Below are 25,041 nucleotides of genomic sequence, written 5' to 3'. Positions count from 1 at the left end.
TTGTGTTTTATGTATTTGTGTTTAAAGATGCAGATACTTCTTTCTGCTTCTTCTGAATCTCCCTAAAGAAGATTTGATTCCTGCATGTTGAAAAAGAATGTCAGGTTTTCTTGAAACAGACCTGAAACAGTGTGGCTTTGTGGTCAAAGCATTCTTTCTTTGATATTATATTTCATATATTATTTGAAATATCGTAATATCATAAAATATTCACAATAGTTTATTTTTTATTTACTTAGATTACTTTTTCTTTGCCTTTTCCTACTAAAACAGTGTGCAATATACAGAAACCAAATTCCCAATTTTTATATATTTTTATTTATTTATTTAATAACAATTCCAAAATAAAATCACAATGTATTCATTTTATGACATTGCATATGTTTTATTTACTATAAAAATATTGAATACAAAAAAAATACATTTTTGATTAGAGGTAATAAAATCTGTGAAGCAGAGAGTCAACATTCAGCATAAAACAATCATACATTTGACTTATTTATATCTTATAAATTTAGGTTTATATCGGTTGGCACACATTGAACAATACAAAAGATTTAAAAAATATATATTATTATTGTTTCTTCTGTTTGTGTCCCTTTCTATTTTTCTTTTTTCTTCTTTTTGGGCTTGGCGAGGCTTTTGGATCAGAGTTTTGTTGTGGCATTTTTTTCTCATCGACCATTCTCATAATGTCTTTGATCCACTCCGAGTCTGGATTATAACACTTTGCTTTCCCTCTCGTAGACCACACGCTAGAGAGAGAGAGAGAGAGAGAAAAAGACAGATTTTGAAGGGGGGGTGGTGTTTAATTTAATTTGACTTCTGTGCTAGATTATGTAAAGCACACCCAGAAGATGTTAACTTTCGTTTTAAAACTTTTCATTTGTAACTTAAGGTCATGTAGAGTGAGAATCTGTTCACTTACATAATGGCATCAATAGGGCAAACTCCTGCCTTCTGGACAATATAACCCACCACTCTGTTTTTAGGTATTCTGGCGTTGCCCGTCTTCAAACAGCAATTTGTAGAACGGCGTCTTGTTTCTGCAAGACAAAGAAATTGCAGATATTTTTTTTAAAACTTTAAATGGTCGCAAAACTTCATAAAAAGTGTTCAAATTGAAAATACAGTGACCCCTCCCAGCATTATGACTGGGTAACAAAACAGATAAGGTTAAAACTCACCTGCAGTGAGACAGAGCAGAAACAGCACCAGGCAGAATGGAAGACAGACAAGCGACTTCATCACAGCTGTGTAGACAGACAATGGCTGAAACTACTCTTAACACACTTTTTATTTCACACTTTCATTTCCTCTGCTCTTTTGTGCACACATACACACAAACCTCAACCTCCTACAACGGGGAAAGTGTATGAGAGAGAGAGAGAGAGAGAGAGAGAGTGCGGTAGAGAGGCGAGCCTCCATCCGATGAGTGGAAGAAGAAGCTAGTGATGATCTCTCGGTTTGGCCCTTCACCCACACAGCTCGCCACAGTGTAGGTGCATGTAGGCCTACTGTATAAATGGAGTTGCATTGCAAGAATACATGCTCAACAGAATTGCTTAGTTTTATGACACATAAGAATGCATACAACTTTAGACTAGCTTTATTTACAAATGCAACGATTCACATAAAAATACCCTGTCTCGTGATGCTATTCCACCAAAAGGCCATATAAAATACAACAAAATGAAGTTATTATTAAAACATTGACAAGTAAAGGCAAAGTGAAAGGTGGAAAAGGAAACAGGAAACAGACTTTCACTGTCAGCGCTCCAACTCGTGTGACAGCAGGGGTTTCCAAGCCTGCTCCTTGTGTTGGAGCTAACCTTCCTGCAGACATTTTCAATTTCATTTTCATTTCATTTTCATTTTCAACCCTGCTTCAGCACATCTGCCTCTCATTTTCAAGTAACCCTGATTAGCTGGTTATCAGGTTTGATTGGGGGTTGGAGCTGAACTCTGCAGGACAGTAGGCCTAATGGTGCACTGTAAAAACAAAACAAAAATAGTTGAGCTAACTTAAAATAATAAGGCAACTTATAGCATTCAACTTTTTAAGTTAACTCAGCTAATCCACTCCAGTTAAAATCAACTTAAATACTTTTGTTCATCTAATGAGTACCAGGTAATCTTTTGAACTTAAAACTTCTTGTCAAGACAAAAAAAAAAAAAACACTTGCAAAAATAAGGCAACCTATCATACTAAATTTTTTAAGTTAACTCAAATAATTTGCTCCAGTTTAAGTCAACTTAAAAACTTTTGTTCGTGAAATGAGTAGCAGTCCACACATTCTGTCCACGTAAGTCCGGAGAGCACGGACGGGACAGAGAAAAGCTAGGGCTGGGTCTGCCTCCTCCGAAGGCAGCGCTTGCAGGCTCACCACTTGGTCCCGGAAGGGAGTAGTGGGAACCTTGGGCACATATCCAGGCCGGGGTCTCATGATCACATGAGAGTTACCGGGCCCGAATTCCAGGCACGATTCGTCGACCGAAAATGCCTACAGGTCCCCTACCCTCTTGATGGAGGCCAACGCAGTCAAGAGTATTATCTTTAACGACAAGATTTTCATCTCTGCTGACTGCAAAGGCTCAAAGGGCGCTCTCTGTAGTGCAGTTAGCACCAGAGTTAAGTCCCAAGAGGGTATAGAGGGAGGGCGAGGAGGATTTAGTCTCCTCGCCCCCCTCAGGAACCTGATGATCAGATCGTGCTTACCTAGAGATTTTCCATCTACTAGCTCATGATTAGTGGCGATAGCGGCAACATAGACTTTGAGGGTGAAGGGAGACAGCCTTCGCTCCAACCCATCTTGTAGAAAGGAAAGCACAGACCTGATCGAACATCTTCGGGGGTCTTCTCTGCGAGAAGTGCACCAATCAACGAACAGGTTTCACTTCAACGCATAGAGGCGCCTCGTAGAGGGGGCTCTAGCGGAAGTGATGGTGTCAACTACCGCTTGCGGTAGGTCACCCTAGAACCTTCGCGTCCCTTCCAGGGACCAGACATGGAATTTCCAGAGGTCCGGACGCGGGTGCCATAGGGTGCCCCGTCTCTTAGTCAGGAGGTCCTTCCTCAGAGGAATGGGCCAAGGAGGTGCTGTCGCGAGGAGCACTAGTTCCGGGAACCAAGTCCGGTTGGGCCAATACGGAGCGACCAACAGGACCTGCTCCTCGTCCTCCCTGAACTTGCACAGTGTCTGCGCAAGAAGGCTCACTGGGGGAAACGCATATTTGCGTTGGCCCTGGGGCCAGCTGTGTGCCAGGGCATCCGACCAGAGGGTCCCCTCGGTCAAGGAATAAAACCACTGACAGTGGGTCGTCTCTGGGGAGGCAAACAGGTCTACCTGTGCGGCCCCGAAACGACTCCAGATCAGCTGAACCACCTGGGGATGGAGTCGCCACTCTCCCGGAAGCACCTGCTGACGTGACAGCTCGTCGGCTCCACGATTGAGCAGGCCCGGAATGTGAATGGCACGAAGAGACCTCAGATGCTTCTGACTCCATAAGAGGAGATGGCGGGCGAATTGTGACATGCGACGGGAACGTAGACCACCCTGTTTGTTGATGTATGCTACGGCCGCAGTGTTGTCCGTACGGACCAGAATGTGCTTGCCTCTGAGCGGAACTTTGAAGCGGCTGAGTGCACGACGAACTGCTAACAACTCGAGGCAATTGATATGCCATTGCAGTTGAGGCCCCGTCCACAGACCCGAAACTACAAGCCTATTGTACGTGGCACCCCAGCCCGTGGATGAGGCATCCGTGGAGACAACGGAGTGCCTGGACACTTGTTCTAGGGGAACTCCCGTCCGTAGAAACGAAGGGTCCGACCAGGGGCTGAAGGTTTGGCGGCACCTCAGAGTCACTTGGACGCAGAGGGTTCCGCTGTGCCATGGCCATCTCGGGACTCGGTCGTGTAGCCAGCGTTGAAGCGGTCTCATATGAAGCAATCCCAACGGCGTTACTGCGGCTGCGGATGCCATATGCCCCAGGAGCCTCTGAAAATGTTTCAGTGGTGCCGCTGTCCTGCCTCTGAACGAATTCAAGCAGTTCAACACTGACTGGACGCGCTCCTCGGTGAGGCGCGTCTCCATACCGAGAAAAGAGATCCTCTGTGTGGGACAGACCCGGAGTCCCAACTGGCTGAGGTGACGGAGCACCTTGTCCCTGTGTTCGCTCAACTGCTTTTGCGACTGGGCAAGGATCAGCGAGTCATCGAGGTAGTTGAGAATGCGAACACCATACTCTCTCATGGGAGCAATGGCCGCCTCTGCAACCTTCGTAAAGACGCGGGGCGACAGGGACAGGCCGAAGGGCAAGACACGGTACTAATTTGCCCGTCCCTCGAACGCGAAGTGCAGAAAGGGCTGGTGTCGAGGGAAAATCGAGACATGAAAGTACGCGTCTTTCAGGTCGATCGCTGCAAACCAATCTTGGGGACGGATGCACCTGAAGATGCGCTTCTGCGTTAGCATCCTGAACGGCAGCCTGTGAAGGGACCGGTTCAGGAATCGCAGGTCCAAGATCGGCCGTAACCCGCCGCCTTTCTTGGGTATAATGAAGTACGGGCTGTAGAACCCGGACCTCATATCGGCTGGAGGGACCGGCTCTATCGCGTCCTTCGCCAGTAGGACTGCGATCTTCGCCCTGAGCACGGGGGCATCCGCCTCCACTACTGTCGTGAAGTGAACGCCCCTGAACTTGGGGGGACGCCGGGCGAACTGAATCGCGTAGCCGAGTCTGATGGTACGGAGGAGCCACCGAGACGGGCTGGGAAGAGCTAGCCAGGCTCCCAGACTCCGAACTAGGGGGACCAACGGCACCACCGACGTACCCGCAGCAGGGCAGCGAGGCGGAACGCAGGGATCCGGCTCGGACGGCATGGGAGCGGCCCGAAGCGGGATCTGAGTGTGCTGCGCAACACTTACCTGCATCCGCGGAGGGGACGTGCGAGTGTGGGGAGGCCGCTTGAGTGCGTCCCCACAGCCGGCGTCCCCTGCTGGCGAAGGGAGAGGCACCTGAGGGTGGTGAGGCATGGGAGCGTCGACCACCGCCAAGCGCGCTCTCTTGGTGCCCAGAGATATTGGAAACTTCTCTTTTATTGAAGTTTTGGGTGCCGGCGGCGGGCGGATGGGCTGATGTCCTCGGCGACGAGCAGTCGGAGGCGGTGCCACTGGCGGCTGGGTGGAGGCAGCAGCGGGCCGCCGGGGCAGGATGTGCTTGATGGCCTCCGTCTGCTTCTGGGCGGCAGAACAGAAATCAAACAATAGATTCTCCCCCGGCCCTCCTCCGGGGGAGGGAGTGGTGCTGCAACCATCTCCCGAAGAGCAGTTTCCTCCATCTCTGGGCGGCCCGTCTCAGGGTCGCTTGCGGCAACGCTTGCCACCTGGCTTGGCAGCGGCCTGAGCGGGCTGGACATCCTTCCCACGGTCGGCCCCACGCCGTCAGCTGGTGTTAGGCTGCTGCGGTGCCTTGGCGGGGGCGGAGTCGGAGGCGTTGCCAACGGCGGCTGGGTGGAGGCAGCAGCGGGCCTCCGGGGCAGGATGTGCTTGATGGCCTCCGTCTGCTTCTGGGCGGCCGAGAACTGCTAGGCAAAGCTCTCGACCGCGTCGCTGAACAACCCAGCCGACGAGATGGGGGAGTCCAGGAACCGATACTTGTCGGTCTCCCTCATGTCGGCCAGGTTGAGCCAGAGATGACGCTCCTGGACCACAAGCGTGGACATCGCCTGACCGATGGAACGGGCGGTGACTTTCCCGGAGGAGCTCTGGGTCAGGCCTACCCTCGTGCATGTCAAGGAGTGCCTGGGCCTGGTGGACCTGAAGCAACGCCATGGCATGCAAGGCGGGCACAGCCTGTCCGCAAGCCTTGTAAGCCTTCCCAGTCAGACTGGAAGAGAACTTACAGGCTCGGGACGGGAGACGCAGGTTACTGCGCCAGTTAGAGGCGGTCACCGGACACAGTTGCATCGCGACGGCGCGCTCCACTGGCGGGATCCCCGCGTACCCCTTGGCTGGTTCGCCGTCGAGGGTAGTGAGGGGGGAGGAGTCACTCGGCCGGTTTCTGGCAGAAAAAGGTGCCGTCCACGACCTTGTGAGCTCCTCATGCACCTCCGGGAAGAATGGTGTCGGGGCGGGACGCTGAGAACCAGCGCGAGCCGCCTCGAGGATCCAATCATCCAGCCTAGAGGGTTCCACACGAGCCCTACCCTTTCGGCGGCCCGGGCAAGCATAGCAGTAATCTCGGGGTCCGGTGTAGCCGTTGCCACTCTCCCAGAGGGAGGCAGTACGGCTGAACCTTCATCCTCCGAGGACTGAAACTCCCCCTCCGATGCAGCGATCGACATCTGCTCGTCTGCCGGAGCTCCAAAAGTCACCACTGGCCGCCCGTGGGAGGGGCCAGCAGTTTCTCTCGGAAGCTCTACCGGTTGCGGAACCGAGGGAATAGGGGCCTGCGGAGTTTCACTCGGCGGGTTTGCCCTAAACGTGATCCTCAGATCACCCTGGCCATCCAAAGAAGTAGGTCTACCCGGGTTAGGGGTAGCACTAGATTGTGGGATGGGTAAGGGGACTCCGCCTGCCCGATGGTAGGTGAGTCTTGATCTTAATTCCGAGATAGTCATGTTCCCGCAGTGGGAACACGAACTATCCACAAACGCTGCCTCAGCATGCTGTTTGCCCAAACACGTGAGACAGCGATTGTGACCGTCAGCAGGCGCCAGGGAACGACCGCATCCAGAAACGCACGGGTGGAATGACATCTTGAAAAAGACGCAGCGTAACCCGTGTACTCTTTTTGTGAGGAAACGCTCTGTGCTAAAGCACTCAGGGGGAAACGCGACAGCGCACAGGGTTTGGTGCAGCCCGTGCCTGTACTCAAAACAGGAAAACGCCCTCACCAGACCAACACTCTTATGTTGCTGTGAAAACAGCAGTTTTCTCTGTTAACAGAGCAGCAGATGAGTCACCGCGATCCCGCTGACATGTGCCGTCTCTCCAACAAGCGTTCCCCCCGATCTCCGGTCTTGAATAACTCTTGTCTCTGATAGCAGCTTTAAACTCAAACTTGTGAGAGTCTTCTTCATACGCCGTTCGGCTCCGAAGTGAATGACAGTGTGCATTCGCTCTCGCTTCCTGTTTATACCCGCAGTGAGGGGCGGAGTGCGAGATGCAAATCTCGCACGCCAATTGTTCATTGGCTGGTTCTATATAGCTCGAAGCTGATAGGGGCTCCCAGAAGTGATCCCAATTCGTCGGTACGTCCGTCGTACATCAAACGTGACCGACTGAAAAGGAACTCAAAGTCTTCCACAATCTAAAAAGTGATTCAGTGGCTTAGTAAATATCACAGTAATAATTAACTTTATTAACTTAATACAATTTCTAAATGTCATTTACTTGATGTTTTGAGTTGAACATACCAAAATAATTGACTAAAAATCCAAGTTAATTTTTTCTCAAATTTACAGTTATATTTAAATAATTTTCCCTAAAAGAATTTAGTGTTCGAATAACCTAATTAAGTTTATCAAAATACTTGAGAAAGGAGAATTAAATCTATCTGTTTCAAGAACAACAGATATTACTTAATTCAAATCAAGATTATTAATATTTAACACGCACTGAAGAAATTTAGTAAGTTTACTTGATTATAACACTGCACCCCTCCCCCGCCCCTTGACGTGACGACAGCTCGACGGTTGAGTTTGAATTCTCTTCAGTCTCCAGAGCAGTTCCTTCTTCTCAGCGTTGCAGAATTGGAACATTTCCTCTGTGAAATTCAGGTTTGTGTGTTTTATTTCATCTATAAAATCATTACTGAGCTTAAAATCTTTTTATTTAATGCAAAACAACATACAGGGACGCAATGTGAGTGCTGCATCTGTCTTTGAAGCCTCTGGTGCTACTGCCTTGCTCAAAACACACGACTTTATTGCTTAAGATAATGAATATAATTAATTTGGATGATAAAATGTTCTTAAAACGGTGCACGGTTTGTTTATTGACAGGTTATGGAGTCAGGCGCGTTGCAGCATCTTTCGGCTACGTGTGAAATGCAGGACGGCGGTCTGAAGTTCAAAGTCCACCCGCAGAGGACTGCCTGTAACGGATAAACAAGGCAGGATAGAATAGCAAGTAAAAGGTTGTTTATTTAGACAGAAGATCGCAGGTAGAAACCAGAAGGCAACTGGAACCAGCGCGATGAGGTGGCAGAAGATCGCAGGCAGAGACCAGAAGCCACAAGGATCAGAGCGATGCGTTGGCAGATGGTCCAGGGTAGCACAGGGACGCTGAGGACAACCCAGGCTGGTGACGACGGTGAAGACGGTGACGATGGAACTCCGTGGTGCACGCGAAACACAGGAAACAGGCAACACAGGAACACAACGGGCACAGGCGGGAGAAAACACGACATCCAACAACGCTCTGACAATGACAAAGAGAACACAGAGAGACTAAATAGGGTGCGCTGATGATCTGCAGCTGGTGTGCTGATCAGCTGCGACAGGTGTAATGATCATCAGCCAACCAGCGGCTCCGCCCCATACAAACACACATACACACACAAGAATGAGATGGTGAATTCATGAACCGTGACACTGCCGCATACTGGATGTTTTTCCCTTTTCACACCGTTCTTTATAAACCCTAGAAATGGTTGTGCGTGAAAATCCTAGTAACTGAGCAGATTGTGAAATACTCAGACTGGCCCATCTGGCACCAACAACCATGCCACGCTCAAAATTGCTTAAATCACCTTTCTTTCCCATTCTGACATTCAGTTTGGAGTTCAGGAGATTGTCTTGACCAGGACCACACCCCTAAATGCATTGAAGCAACTGCCATGTGATTGGTTGATTAGAAAATTACATTAATGAGAAATTGAACAGGTGTTCCTAATAAAAACCTTTAGGTGAGTGTACATTTTTGTGTATTGCTTTATTGTATTTAAATGTTCGGTTAATTTTGATATAAAGTTATTAAACCTATTATAGTATGATAACACTTTTTTTGCAACTTATTTCAATATCGTGATAATACCGTATACTGTAAAAGCTTCAGCAATTAATCGCAACATGAAAATTTGATACCGGCACATGCCTAGAGGGCTGGCAACGTTGATCGATCAGCTTGGTCATCTACATCATCTGGATCAGATTCAGGCTTGTAAGGTACGACAGACATTTGTCAATATTGCTTTGCTTTGGGAGCTGATGTTCCAAATATGGTAAGAAGCATGACATTTCCGTCAGACGCTTAAGATATTTGGGCCAATCAAAATGCACTGGATCGCTGGCCAATCAGAGCACACCGCGCTCTTCAGAACAATGAGCTTTGTAAAAATCATCGCGTTTCAGAAAGGAGTGGCATAGAGGAGCAACAATAATGTACAGTATGTGTAAAATAATTACTTTTTTTAAACCTAAAACCACGTAAACACATTGCATTAAACCAAATACACCAAATAATGTTATTTTTAGAACCATCATATGACCCCTTTAATTACGCAACATTAACTTAATTTGCCTCTTAAAACTAGAGGCACACATTTTACCCTTTTCACCCAGGCAAATAAGTTTCAGTTAAAAAGACTTCCTGTACTCATTAGATGAACAAAAGTATTTAAGTTGATTTAAACTGGAGTGAATTAGTTGAGTTAACTTAAAAAGTTGAATGCGATACGTTGCCTTTTTAAAAAAAAAAAGTTAGCTCAACTTTATTTAATTTTTTACAGTGTACTGTAATTAACTCTCTCTACCCCTGCTCCTGGATCTACAGTAGAGACACACATCTCTATGGAATCAAATCCATGCCACATATATTTGCTAAAAAATAAAGTATTGCAAAAAAAAATAAAGTGTTGCTAAAGAAAAATAAAGTATTGAGCAAAAAAAATTGCAGACAAAAATAAAGCATTGCAAAAGAAACACTTGCAGAAAGCAACACTTAGTTTCTCAAATATATGTGGCTTGGATTTGATTCCATACATCTTGGATACGTGCTCCTGGTTCAGTTGCTTTAATCCATGCATGCCTTTCAGAATGCCAGCAAGCATATGCGATTATTATTATGTTTTTGCTCAAAACTCACTCCGAGTTTTTATAGTACCTTCCTATTAGTTTGCAACCTACTGTGGATTTTTGACATTTAATGTGAAGAATAGCAAGATCAACACGCTCTGTTTTTGTTCTTACGCTGCCCGACTAAACAAAGATGCATCCTTAGCCGAAAAAGTGGAACACCTGCTAACGCTGCGGTACGTAAGGAAGGATACAAGAGGAAGTTTTAATGGATATCAATGGAGGAGAGGCTTCACTACACTGAATTGACCACTTTTGTAAGGAAATAGTTTATAATGGAATTAATCAACAGCCCAAAGGCTAATCTTCAACGTTTAACATTAGTTTTGAATTTATCTAATTTTATAGTTTTCACCAAAAAAAATTCTGTTTTATAAGAGAAGACATGGACAATTGTACAATTCTCAATCATTTACATGGTATCCGCAAAACAGTGATTGACTGTCACACAACTCTGAACAAAATTCAGTGATGTCAAGGCTGTAATGTGATTGTTACCAAAACATATGTGATCCATCTTAGCCGTTACGCTTTATCCAGTGGTAGAGCCACGGACCCTCTTATCTCCAATAATGAGACCATCTCAATAAAAGTAGACGTCCGTATTAAAATCTTACCGATTGCAGTTTGTCCCGTGTCAGGCCCAGTTTTACAGGAGTTAAAGGAAGTGCCAAGCACCCTCAAATGAATGCAAGAGCTCTAAAAAATGGTCATCTAAAGTGTTTTTGTTTTGTTTTTTGGATGGACTAGAGCACCTTGGCTGTACACTTTTCGCTAAGATATGCTCTCTTCTATTGGACTTTGTTTGAAAGCAAGAGCACCCTTAGGTTTCTTTTTACATCATGTTTTTGCAGCAATGAACAATGTATCCAAACACATTTAAAAAAAAATTAAATACTACTGTTGTTTTGTCACAACATGTAGGATTACACTTTTAAGAAATCTGAGGGAAACAATATTTTGGGGGGATTGTTTTGAGTTTTACTTACAGTATACTCGCAAAAGTTGAAATAACTTTTTTTTTTTTTTTTGTCAATTCAAATACATTGGGCAAATTAATTGGATAAGTTTAGTTTACTAAAATCTAAAAATCTTTTTAGTGTGTAGTTTTAAGAGTTATTTTAAGCATCAATTCAAGGGGCCCTGATTAGAGATGGGTGCATGATTTCGAACTGTTGTATAAAAGCAATCTTGTAACTTTTCATGGAGATGGTGTTCTAGGGTTAAACCACTAGATTAATACGCAGAAGATTGCTGGTTTGATCCCAGCAGTCGCCACCACCAGTGTGTCCTTGAGCAAGGCACTTTACTCCAGGGGGATTGTCCCTGTAATAAGTGCACTGTAAGTCACTTTGGATAAAAGCGTCTGCCAAATGCGTAAATGTAAATGCAATATCACTCAGCAGTTGTGCAATAAGGCTCACATCAGCACTGATGTAACATGAAGGTGGACACTTTCTCTTCCATGTCACGACACTTGCTTGCATACTTTAAAACAAATTAAGTAGATTAAATTAAATATGTCAAACACACAGACATTTCAGATGTTTTCCTGTAGCAACAGAAACTCATTCAATACTTTACAATAAGTCAGTTATTTCAATAGCAAAAAAGTGCGGTTTATATTTTTATATAAATTTGACACAATATAAAATCAAGATTACATAATTTTTTTTACCATTTTAAAAACAGATTTGTGAGCATTTAGAGAACTGAGGATGTCAGAATAAACATGAAACACGATCGTTGTTATTGGTGAGGTTGGCAAATCTGTAAATAGCTGTGTCGTCATGGAGCACCAAACCTGTGGACAAATCAATGTCTTCTGAAGCTAAACAAGTGTGTGAGAAAAAACACAGGATTCCCTGCACTTGCATTAAAGGGTTAGTTTACCCAAAAATTAAAATTAGCCCATGATTTACTCACCCTCAAGGTGTATATGACATTCTTCTTTCAGACGAATAAAATCGGAGTTATATAAAACAAAATTACAGCTCTTCCAGGCTTTATATACGGCAGTGAATGGCTGATTCGTTTTTGAAGTCCATGAAAGTGCATCTATCCATCATATAACTGCTCCACACGGCTCCGGGGGCTAGTAAAGGCCTTCTGAAGTGAAGTGGCGCATTTGTGTAAGAAAAATATCCCTATTTAAAACTTCCAGTGGACCGCCATACTGCCCCTAAACTACAACTATGCTTAACTAGAATTATACTTTCATCAACTCACAAACCATTTGCAGTTCCTTCATGTACCCCCAGGGCTTTGCAAACCCAATGGGATACCCTGCTTTAAAATAAAAACAAAAAAAAGGAATAAATAACAAAACCACTCGGATCATTCTGATATGGCCTATCTAAACAATGTCATTGCATTATCTTGAATAATATGCAACCATCATCTAGCCTGGTTTTACCAGACTCTCGTACGTACATTTCATTTGTACAGAGAGTCTGGCCACTCTCCATTGACAAGCATTTACTTCCTTGAAGGCGGGTCCTCTGTTGAAGTTTAAAACTATTGGATCTGCCAAGAGTCACTCTGGATCTGCCTAACCAATCACTAACGTTTGGTCGTGACGTATGTCACGCGCCGTTCACCTTTGATTCTCACATTAACTGAGCACACCACCTCAGTGTCAGTGATAAAACCTCGTGCATTCGGATTGTGATTTATTCACGGTGGAGAGGAGAGTTTTGTGATCGGAACGCGCTGCTCTCTTGGTGCATATCTCGTGCAATCATAACATGATTGTATGCTGTCAATAAAATGTCATTTGCTTAGTATGATAAGAATAAATGCTGCCGTAAATAACGGCCAGATTCAAATGTTTACGTGCTTTTCTTCTTTTATTTTTTGAGCGGTGATGAAATATTTTGCTCTTGTAAACACTTGGCAGTATTTAAAGAAATACAAGTCTAGAAATGCAAATTACAGCTCACGCAACCGCACAGTGCTCTATAAAGGGTCTATAAAGGATATAAACAGTGAGTTTTGAAGTGATATATTCTTGAAAACTCAGAGATGTGGATTCGGACAGCAATTACATTACCACTAAACCTTGGTGTTTGTCAAAAGCAGTCGATAATTCAGCCTGGGTTTTTCTCGCGGGTGGTGGGAGACGGATGGCTTCAGCAACTCCTTCACCACTAACGGAGCGAGCTGAAAGACTTTTCCCGGACCACAACATCAGCAGTACAGCAGTGATTGTTCTTGCTCCGTGTAATGGGTGTTCGTTTGTTCAGGGAAGAAGGAGGCGGGAACCGGCGAACGTTTAACAACTTTTAATCAAATAATAAACACAAAATGAAAGTAAAAGCGGCAGCCCCTCACGGACGACTGCCGCGCACAAACATAACAAAACACAACTTAAAATCCAGGCCTGGTCCTCTCTCGTCCTTCACCGGTGTCGCTCGTCCTTATATGCCTCCGTGCTCCCTCATGAGAGGACTCGAGACCGGTGTGTCTCAATCACGCACACCGGTGTCGCTCGCTCGTCCACCTCGCCACACTCGGGTTTTAACTTCTGGACATTTGTCAGCGCTGCCACACACTCGCATCTTTCACCGCCGCCATTACTGAACTACAACTCAAACTAGCGCACGACATCAACGTCATCGCTCTCAGCCACTCCCTCTGTTTCGCTGATTGGACCGGTAAAAAATTGTTCGGGGGAAAACCTAAGCATAGAGACAGAGCGACACGCGTCATAATCTGAAGACCACGCCCACCGGGGGGAAAACAATCAAACCGTCTCCATTGACTTTACATTTTGCGGGAGGCTGCCTCCTTGTCATTTCGGACTTATTACAAAAAACTGAACAATGTATAAAAGCTGATATGTGACAAAGTGAACTGCAAACAAGCTAAACAAAACCCAGAGGCAAAAACCCAGACGTTTTTATAAGCTGTTGACCCAAAAAACGAGCGTTTAAGGACAAAAAAGTGGATTCAGGCCATTGAGACAGAGCGCTACAGGTCATATTACACTGATAACTACGGCGACTAGAGGGGAATGTAATCAACGAAAGGAAATATCATATATAAAACGGACATTTGGATATTTGACTTAACAGTGACAAAATGTTTACTGCACACATACACATACTGAGTGTCAGGATCCCAAAATTTACCCATTCATCCTGCTGAAGCGTCACTTCGTATTGCCTGTATCCACTTTTATCTTCTTAAACGCTCGTTTTTTTGGGTCGACAGCTTATAAAAACTTATTTCTGTGTTTTTTAGCTTGTTTGCTGTACACCTTGTCACATATCAGCTTTTATACATTGTTCTGTTTTTTGTTATAAGTCCGAAATGACAATGAGGCAGCCTCCCGCAATGCAAAGTCAATGGAGACGGTTTGATTGTTTTCCCCCCCGGTGTGGGCGTGGCCTAAATACGCTCTGTCTCTATACACCGCAGTCCCATACGTAGTACTGAAGGAAAATGAAAATTGAGCGGAAGTACGTAGGAGGGTGGAGCCAGGCTAACCTTCATCATCCCAGACCACAAAAACTGATGTCTCTGTTGATTCAAGCATTACACAAACATAATTCGTCAACATATTTTAAATTTAAACCTTGCTGTACTTTAATACGCATGACTTTCTATGGAAAACACATTGCCCAACAACTTATTCTTTGCATCCATATTTTCTCACAAAACCCATGATCTACTCCATCTTCTCTCAAACAAAGTTGTGGAGAGTTTTGTGCATCACACCTAAACACACATAACGTGGTTACATTTTAACCACGGTGGAAAAAAATATTCTAAACACGTTGAACTAGGAAAAAAGAAATAAAGAAAAAAATACCATACTGCAAACTAACCAGGGGCTTACAAATTACAGACATAAGTTAACAGATTCAACTAGCTCAGGTGTAGTTAGTTTATCCTGTCCATTCCAGTGTGATGTTGTTTTTGGCATTGACTCAGTTGCCTTCTTTTCATCCACAAATTGCATAGCTCTTTTCACCCAAAGATTTTGTGGATTGGCACAAAAAGTTAAACCACTGACTGTTTTAAATCTGTAATTACATAAAAGTAACAATTATCATGATAATACAACAAAATATACAAATCTACAGATGTTTATTTAATTAAAACTGTATATGAGTACTATAAAGTATGTGGTTTGGTTTCTAAATGTTATGGATAAAAATTGTCAATGTACAAAAGCAAGGTCTGGCCCAAAGTATAGTATTCTGGCATATTAGCTCATATTTAACATGAAATATAGTGTTTAATAGGTGTCTGAAGTCCATCAGTGTATACAGTTTCACAAGAAAAACAATAACTCACTCAATGGCATCAATACGGCAGTCACCTGCTTTATAAATCGTGTAACTATTGATATTTTCCATGCGGAGCATAGTTTCTGATGTCTTGAGACAAAGGCAATATGAAAATCCACTTCCTACAAACACCCAAAAGATAAACAAAACAAAAATTAATAAATTACATTCTTTTAGTCAAGACCATTTAACTGAAATAACTCTAAACTAACCAGGTACAAGATAATTATTTTTTACAGACCTTCATTAATAAATTCAAAAAGCTCTGGTGAAGAAGTTCCTAGTTCATCCTGTCCATTCCAGTGTGATGATGTATTCGCCTTTGATGCAGAGTTTATGGGATGTGCCGTCGTTTTAATTGCCCTCTTCTCGTCCACAAATTGCATTGCTTTTTTCACCCAAGGTTTTTGTGGATCGATGCAAAAAATTCTTCTGACAGTTTTAAATCTGTAAATATATTAAAGAACATTTAATTAAAACTGTATATACTGTAAGTACTATAAAAATAAAATTTGTCAAGGTACTTCTGTAAGGCCTGGCCAAAAGAAGAAGTATTCTGACATATTAGCTCAGATTTATCATGAAATATAATGTTAAACAGTGACTCAGGTCTATCACAATGTATACACTTTCATGAGAAAAAAAGAGAACTCACACAATGGCATCAATATGGCAGGAACCTGCTTTTTGTATCGTGTAACTTCTGATATTTTCCTTGTGGAGAACAATTTCTTTTGTCTTGAGACAAAGGCAAGTTGAACGACCAGACACTACAAAAAACAAAAACCCAAATAAAAAATTAAAAAAAAATTTTTTTTTAACAACTGACATTCATTTAGTGAAGACAATTGAACTGAAATAACTAACTAATTTAGAGCATTTCAATTTAAACCTGGCTCTACTCTGATAGGCATGACTGAATGAAAGGGGAACTGAGGCTTCAATAAGGACAGTACAGTGCAGTGCATTCGCATGTGCAGTGTCTAAACATTTGACATGTGCTATAGTATTGTTGGAAAATTACACACAACACTGTAAAAATAAATCAGGTCTCCAATTGAAAATGTTCTAGTGACCAATCGCATCAAAAAAATTTAGTTGGCCAAATTGAATTTCTGTGAATTAAATTGCATCAATTCACAGAAATTCAATTTGGCCAACTGAAAAATTTAGATGTGATCGGTCAGTAGAAAATTTTCAATTGGAGACCTGAATTTTTTTTACAGTGAAGGGACAATGGCATGTTCTTCATTACATTCTTCAGGATTCTTTTTGTTGTTGTTGTTCTGTTTAATCTTGTTGCCAGTAATTTTATTAGTGAAACACAAAATTCAAGTTCAAGTTCAAATCTAACTCTAATACACTCAACACAGGGGAAAAAAAACACTCTAAACACGCTGAACAGAGGAAAAAATGCAATATACTGCAAAATAACCAGGGGCAAATAAATCAGCACAAATTACAAACATCTGTTAACAGATTCAGCTAGCACAGGTGTAGTTAGTTCAAGCTGTCCATTCCAGTGTGATGTTGTTTTCGGCATTGACTCTGTTTTAAATGTTGATGTGGAGTATATGGGACGTGCCGTTGTTTCAGTTGCCTTCTTCTCGTCCACAAATTGCATAGCTCTTTTCACCCAAAGATTTTGTGGATTGGCACAAAAAGTTAAACCACTGACTGTTTTAAATCTGTAATTACATAAAAGTAACAATTATCATGATAATACAACAAAATATACAAATCTACAGATGTTTATTTAATTAAAACTGTATATGAGTACTATAAAGTATGTGGTTTGGTTTTTAAATATTATGGATAAAAATTGTCAATGTACAAAGGCAAGGTCTGGCCCAAAGAACTAGTATTCTGACATATTAGCTCAGATTTACCATGAAATTTAGGGCCCAATCATACACCCGGCGCAATGCGATGGCAGGCATGTAGCAAGTGTTTTTTGCTATAGTTTCAGCCCAATGCAGATATCATTTTTACATCCAGAGCCACATTGTTTTAATAGCAAATGCACTCGCGCCTATCTGTTCACCCATGGGCGTGCTGGTCTGAAAACGAGGTGAGTTCAGGCGCATTGTTGGCGCGTTGCTATTTTGAGGCAACTGAAAATGACTGCGCCATTGACCAACAAAAACCTGGCCTAAAGTCAATAGCTCAGTATTTTTTGTGTTATTTAAAGGGCGCGTTAGTAATGTGTGCCTATAGGCAGGTGCACAATGCGCGTACACCCTGCTTATTACACACACAGGGACGAGCAGCAGCACTAACATTTTTAAATATTAAAAATAAAAGGATTCCTCTCTAGAGAAGCGTTCAGTTAGCCTAGAAATCTAGATGCACCCTAGCGGCAGAAAATTTATTTCGCCGCGAATGTAGTCTAGCAACTCTCGGCAGACCTGAGAGCTGGAAAAACCAAACTCTGGTCAGGTCAATCACAGCGTGTGTCACATCTTGATGTGGGTCTGGCTTATCAGGCTAGCGTTCAGTCTTTCCGCTGGCAAATTCCACCATGTAAATAGCGAATCCGCCATGGTGCAAGCGAAACTGGCTTTTAAAGGGAATGGGAGATGAGACTCTTATTGGTTTATTGCATGTTACACCCAAAACACACCCATGACTCATTAAGAGACTAGGTACAACCCTTTTGGACCATGCACCTGGCTCGCAGACCATTTTTTTTCCATCATTAAACTAGCAAAAGTGGATTCGGACACACCCTAAGCAAAGAGTATAGAAGCCCAAGAGGCGAAACTCAATAGAACGCTCCATAGCAACAATTGCCCCCATGACGTGACGGCGCGGCCGCCATTATGGACTGAAAACTGAAGGAAAACGCCGAAAAATAATGGAAGTCAATGGCACTGAACCAACTTAACATAACAAAAACTTAACATAGCTAATTTTTTTCTGGCTGTCATATCTAAATATGAAAACAATTTAAAATACATTAATGAGGATGGCAGACGTTAAATGACAGAAAATGTTACGTCTATGTGTTGGTTATGCATGGCCTAATTACCCTTAGGAAAATAGTTTTTTGGGACAAAATATTACTATAGTACTATAAGACTACTATAGAAATACTATAGCGGCTCTAGGATATTAGAGGTACTACAGAACATAACGTAATACCTCTATAATATTTTAAAGCTGCTATTGTAGTCTTATTGTACTTCTATGTCCCAAATTACTATGGTATTCCTATAAGATTACTATAATATTTTGTCCCAAAATACTATAAGATTCCTATAGTACTTTTTCGTAAGGGTATGCCCCCCACGGAATTGGCTTCATTAGCCTACCACTTACGGTTTGCAAAGATACAATTATAAAATTACTGCAAACCTTTAATCTATCAATATTTATGTTCTATTATGCATTTTCCTTGTTATATGAATAACAGAAATTTCACAACAGAGTTCCGCCTCTTGGGCTTCTATACTCTTTGCCCTAAGTCCTAAGTGCACCTGCACCATGCGCTTCAGACCATACACCCAGATCGTTAAAATAGGGCCCATAGTGTTGAGAAAAAAAATTACTCACTCAATAGCATCAATATGGCAGTCACCTGCTTTATGAATCTTGTAACTTTTTATATTTTCCATGTTGAGCATTTCTGACGTCTTGAGACAAGGACAATATGAAAATTCACTTCCTACAAACACCCAAAGGAAACAACAAAACAAAACTTTTAGTCAAGACAATTTAACTGAAATAACTACAAGCCAGACACTACAAAAAACACCCCCCCCCCCTAAATAAATCAGCACAAATTACAAACTTTTGTTAACAGATTCAGCTTGATAATACAACAACAAAATATACAAATCTACAGATGTTTATTTAATTAAAACTGTATATGAGTACTATAAAGTATGTGGTTTGGTTTTTAAATGTTATGGATAAACATTGTCAATGTACAAAAGCAAGGTCTGGCCAAAAGTATAGTATTCTGGCATATTACCTCAGATTTAACATGAAATATTTGTGTTGAATAGGTGTCTGAAGTCCATTAGTGTATACAGTTTCACAAGAAAAAAAATGACTCACTCAAAGGCATAAATATGGCAGACACCTTCTTTATAAATCTTGTAACTATTTATATTTTCAATGCGGAGAACAGTTTCTGATGTCTTGAGACAAGGACAATTTGAAAATCCACTTACTACAAACACCCAAAAGATAAACAAACAAAATAAACAAAACAAAAATTAACAAATTACATTCTTTTAGTCAAGACAATTTAAAACTCACCTGCAGTGAGACAGAGCAGAAATGGCACCAGGCAGAATGGAAGACAGACAAGCGACCTCATCACAGCTGTGCAGACAGACAATGATTGAAACTACTCTTAACACACTTTTTATTTCACACTTTAAATGGTAAATGGACTGCATTTATATAACGCTTTTTAACAGACCTACGCCATCCAAAGCCCTTTACATTTGCCTCACATTCACCCATTCATACACTCATTCACACACCGACGGCGGTGTCAGCCACGCAAGGCTATTTATTTTTTATTTAACTATTTAATTTTTTTAAAATTAAATTCAAGAAGTTTATTATGTATGATGATAATCATTATAAGTAAATAATACATTAACATTTAAAGGCTGTATGCTGTTTAAAAGTAAACATTGTTTATCAAAAAGATCAAGTGAAAAATAAGCATTAGCAAGACGAATTTTTATTACATAGAGACGTAGCTAAAGGCTACAACAGTAGCCTTATATATTCTGTCAATTTTTTCACGTTAAACCGAACTTTTATTTTGACCCGTTGCCGTGAAGACCTTTGAGTGTCTTTGTTAATTTCATGATATGACAGTTTTCGTGAAGGAAACGGTAAATTCTCATGAAGTGGCGGTTTATGCATTTGTGTCCTCATATAGTGACACACGGCAGAGACTACAAAGACAGCGAGCGAGTGTCACGCCTGTGTGTGTGTTTGTCCGCGCATCTGCGCTCGTCATTCACACAGACGCGGAACATGCAGCAGTATTTAAAGAGTTTTTCGCAGTTTACAATTATTTGAACAGATTAGTCGTGTTACCTCTCTTAGCCGGAGCTGTTGCCCCACACACTCTACAGAGTATTGTTTGCTGCTGCTTGTCGGACGGCTTAAATCCGAAGTCCAAATAATGGATGTTGCACCGGCCTTTTTCACCAGCTCCTTCGTTTAGCTTTCATCTATGTTTACTCAAGATGACGAATAAGATGATGCGAATACCTCAACCCCCTACAACGGGGAAAGTGTATGAGAGAGAGGGAGAGAGAGAGAGAGAGAGAGAGAGAGAGAGAGAGAGAGAGAGAGAGAGAGAGTGCGGTAGATAAGCGAGCCTCCATCCGATGAGTGGAAAAAGGCGCTAGTGATGATCTCTCGGTTTATGATGATCTCGGTCCTTCACCCACACAGCTCGCCACAGTGTAGGTGCATGTAGGTCTACTGTATGAATGGAGTTGCATTGCAAGAATACATGCTCAACAGAATTGCTCAGTTTTATGACACATAAGAATGCATACAACTTTAGACTTGCTTTATTTTACAGATGCAATGATTCACATAAAAATATGTATCGTGGTGATGCTACTCCACCAAAAGGCCATATAAAATACAACAAAAGGAAGTTATTATTAAAACATTGCCAAGTAAAGGCAAAGTGATAAAAAAAAGGAAACAGACTTTCACTGTCAGCGCTCCAGCTCGTGTGACAGCAGGGGTTTCCAAGCCTGCTCCTTGTGTTGGAGCTAACCTTCCTGCAGACTTCATTTTCAACCATGCTCCAGCACACCAGCCTCTCATTTTCAAGTAACCCTGATTAGCTGGTTATCAGGTTTGATTGGGGGTTGGAGCTGAACTCTGCTGGACAGTAGGCCTAATGGTACACTGTAAAAACAAAACGAAAATAGTTGAGCTAACTTAAAATAATAAGGCAACTTATCGCATTCAACTTTTAAAGTTAACTCAACAAATAGACTCCAGTTAAAATCAACTTAAATACTTTTGTTCATCTAATGATTCTAACCATACAATTTTTCTAACAATTTTAGCAATGAAAGCAGCTACTACGTTTAATTTTTTCAGTTAAATGGGTTATATGATGCGATTTTTGTGCATGTGTAAGATCTGCAGAGTTAAAAAGCTCAAAGTCTCAAACCCAAAGAGATATTCTTTGTAAAAGTTAAGGCTCAGCCATACCTTCAACACTTAGTTCAAACACACCCCCACAAATCTACGTCAGTATGTGGGGGCAGAGTTCCATAACACCGCCCTAATGTATATGCAAAGAAAGAAGGTGTAACTTTTATTCTCGTTGTAGTATTGTTGTCGCCGGCGGCGCCATGTTGTTGTGAAGCTGTGTTTGTGCCTTACAAAAGAAGGGCTAAACTTTAGTTACAACACTGTTCCAGAACAGTACAACCCAAATATTCGACTGTGTGCAGCGCATTTTCAGAGGACTGTTTCTAGCACATGGGAGAGTATAGGCCGTTTCTACATCTTTGTCGTTTCTACAATAACAAATGCAAATTTACCAATCTGATACTTTCTGGTCCAGTTGCGCTGGCAACGTTGATCGATCAGCTTGGTCATCTGCATAATCCGGATCAGATTCGGGGTTGAATTGATATGGTGGAACCGACATTATCATCTGTCAATATTGCTTTGCTTTGGGAGCTGATGTTCCAAATATGGTAAGAAGCATGACATTTCCGTCAGACGATTAAGGTATTCGGGCCAATCACAATGCACTGAATCGCTGGCCAATCAGAGAACATTGCGCTTTTCAGAATAATGAGCTTTGTAAAAATCGATGCGTTTCAGAAAGGAGGGGCATAGAGGAGCAACAATAGGGTACAGTATGTGTAAAATAATGACTTTTTATTTACCTAAAACCGTGTAAAAAAAATAATGTTCTTTTTAGAACCATCATATGACCCCTTTAACTACAAGACATGAACACATCATTTGCCTCTTAAAACTAGAGGCACACATTTTACCCTTTTCACCCAGGCAAATAAGTTGCAAAAGTTGCAGTTAAAAAGACAACCTGTACACATTAGATCAGGGGTGGGGAACGTTGATCCTGGAGGGCCACTCTCTTGCAGAGTTTAGCTCCAACCCTGAAAGAAAAAAAAACACTCACCTGCCTGTAACTTTAGTAATCCTGAAGACCTTGATTATCTTCAGGTGTGTTTGATTAGGGTTGGAGCTAAACTCTGCAAGAGAGTGGCCCTCCGGCTCAACATTCCCCACCCCTGCATTAGATGAACAAAAGGTTTTTAAGTTGACTTAAACTGGAGCAAATTATTTGAGTTAACTTAAAAAAATGAGTGTGATAGGTTGCCTTATTTTTCAAGTTGGCTCAGCTTGTTTTTTTTAGTTTGTTTGTTTAGAAAATAATTTAAGTTCAAAAGATTACCTGGTACTCATTAGATGAACAAAAGTATTTAAGTTGATTTTAACTGAAGCAAATTAGTTAATTTAACTTAAAAAGTTGAATGCAATAAGTTGCCTTATTTTTTTTTAAAGTTAGCTCAACTAAATTGTTTTTACAGTGTACTGTAATTAACTATCTCTATCTCTGCTCCTGGATCTGCAGTAGAGACACACATCTGTATGGAGTCAAATCCATGCCACATATATTTGCTAAAAAATAAAGTATTGCAAAAGAAAATAAAGTGTTGCAAAAGAAAAATGTTTTTGCAATACTTTATTGTTTCTAAAATATATGTGGCTTGGATTTGACTCCATACATCTTGGATACATGCTCCTGGTTCAGGTGCTTTAATCCATGCATGCCTTTCAGAATGCCAGCAAGCATATGCAATTATTATTATGTTTTTGCTCAAAATAGTTTTTATAGTACCTTTCAATTAAAAATAAAGTATAAATTGCATGCAATTACTATTTCATTACATTACTCATGCGAACAGTTTCGCATTTCGCTGCGTTCCAAAATTCAATCTTGAAATCTGAGCTGCGAATTCACATCACGTGACGACGTGTGACCAGCAAAAGATCCATACGTCACGACATGAACTCTTGGCTAAATTAAAAGAACAAGATTTTTGTAGTAAAATCGTAGATGTAATTTTTTTTTACATTTTGAGTCTATTACTATTTGTTATATGCTGAATTCATGTTTATAAAAAAGACACTTCGGAGAGTGACGTCATATCACGACTGTTGCCGTGTCCGAAGAAATTTCACATGCTCAAAGTCTAGTGTGACCGCAGCTTTACCATTGGAGAAAGCGAAACGGCTAACTTGGATCACATGCGGCACCTCTGGTAATGGCAGTGACCCCCAACCGCAGCTTTCAGATCTTTATTTTTGTAGCTTTACTGTCAGAATGAAAAGCAGGGCTGTGGAATGAAGTGAACGGATATCCCCTGCTCAGTGAGAACTAGGAAGACACTACTTTCATATCTTTTGTATCACACCGCGGACTTGCTTTCATTTCACACAAACAAAACTTGTGCCATCTTGCGATTCGGTAATCCATTGTAGGCTGCAATGTTCGTGTTGTTGCTAGGCCGATTACATTGTAGTCTACATTGTAATGGACTCATTTTCTTAGCAGAAGCTAATAGAAAATATAAAAAGATAATGTGCGTGTAAAATTATGTAATGATTTAAACCCAAATCAATATTTCATATCCACATTTGGTATTAAAATGTAATCTTAATTTTTGGGTGAACCATTCCATTAGGCCTAAGCGATCAAAATATTATACTTTTTTTTTTTTTTTTTAAGTAGATTTTTTAAAATATGTAAGAAAAAGCAAAACCACTTAAGAAAGGATGCCTGTCTGAATGGTGTCATTGTGCTTTTGCGTATTATGATATGCAACCAAAATCCCAGACCACAAAAACCTGACCTAGCTTTCATTTACCTCACTGACTTTTGCTCGTATTTGATTTGAATTGGAGATGCCGACAAGTCACTTTATCTGACAGAAACATATCTACAGCCATAATTTAAATGCAGTGGTTTGAAAAAAAAAACTCAAACTGTGAGAAATGTAACTGTGCTCTACTAAGTTTTACATAAGTACATCAGAGACATGAGTTTGTATGGAAAACACGTTGCCCACCAACCTATTCTTTAAGCACCCACATTTTCTCACAAAAACCCACCCTGTGATAAACTCCACCTCCTCTCAAACCAAACTGTGTGCATGGAATTTGTGTACATGCATCATGCAATGAGTAGGGGGCTTCGATATGCACAACTGTAGTTCACATACACCCTGCAAGCAATAGCTGTCATGTAACCGTCTGGGTTAACTATAGAGTAAAACACTTCTAGCGAAAATAACCTTGAACTTGGTTACATGTGGTTTTTGCCTAAATAACTTGTGAGATGTATGATATTCTATCATGTAAGAAAAGTCAACAGTGATTAGGTGTTTGGCTCATTTCTTTGACATGTTCATGTTTTAGAGTTAATAGTCTATTATTCTTGGGCTGCGCTTAGACGTCTATTAAATTTTCACTGACATCCCAAATTATTTGCCTAGATGTCAGGTCTGTTTTTGGATAGTTTTTAGATGTCTTTTAAAGGGTTAGTTCACCCAAAAATGAAAATTAGACCAAGATTTACTCACCCTCAAGCCATAGGTGTATATGACATTCTTCTTT

At 41.6% G+C, this 25,041-nt stretch overlaps 1 protein-coding gene across 1 annotated transcript; it reads right to left on the bottom strand.

Annotated features, from left to right (window-relative positions):
* Positions 1-439: 439 nt before the first annotated feature.
* On the bottom strand, positions 440-1,252 carry ccl32b.3 (chemokine (C-C motif) ligand 32b, duplicate 3). The gene is made up of 3 exons (XM_079806581.1): positions 1,188-1,252; positions 929-1,046; positions 440-755 (listed from the first exon to the last, which is right to left on the bottom strand). Exons 1-3 carry the CDS (start codon positions 1,246-1,248, stop codon positions 575-577), a joined length of 360 nt encoding a protein of 119 aa, XP_079662707.1. The 5' UTR covers positions 1,249-1,252; the 3' UTR covers positions 440-574.
* Positions 1,253-25,041: the final 23,789 nt, after the last annotated feature.

The sequence above is a fragment of the Gobio gobio genome, assembly GCF_949357685.1.
Source record: "Gobio gobio genome assembly, chromosome: 23".
Lineage (NCBI taxonomy): Eukaryota > Metazoa > Chordata > Actinopteri > Cypriniformes > Gobionidae > Gobio > Gobio gobio.
Note: the sequence above shows the minus strand (reverse complement) of the source record. Positions and strands in the feature narration are given on the sequence as shown.

Excerpts from the sequence above, each read along its gene's own strand:
- ccl32b.3 (XM_079806581.1), bottom strand. The coding sequence starts at position 1,248 with ATGAAGTCGCTTGTCTGTCTTCCATTCTGCCTGGTGCTGTTTCTGCTC. Across the intron at positions 1,047-1,187 it reads TCTGCTCTGTCTCACTGCAG|AAACAAGACGCCGTTCTACA; the intron begins GTGAGTTTTAAC and ends TTTGTCTTGCAG. Across the intron at positions 756-928 it reads TGCCCTATTGATGCCATTAT|CGTGTGGTCTACGAGAGGGA; the intron begins GTAAGTGAACAG and ends CTCTCTCTCTAG.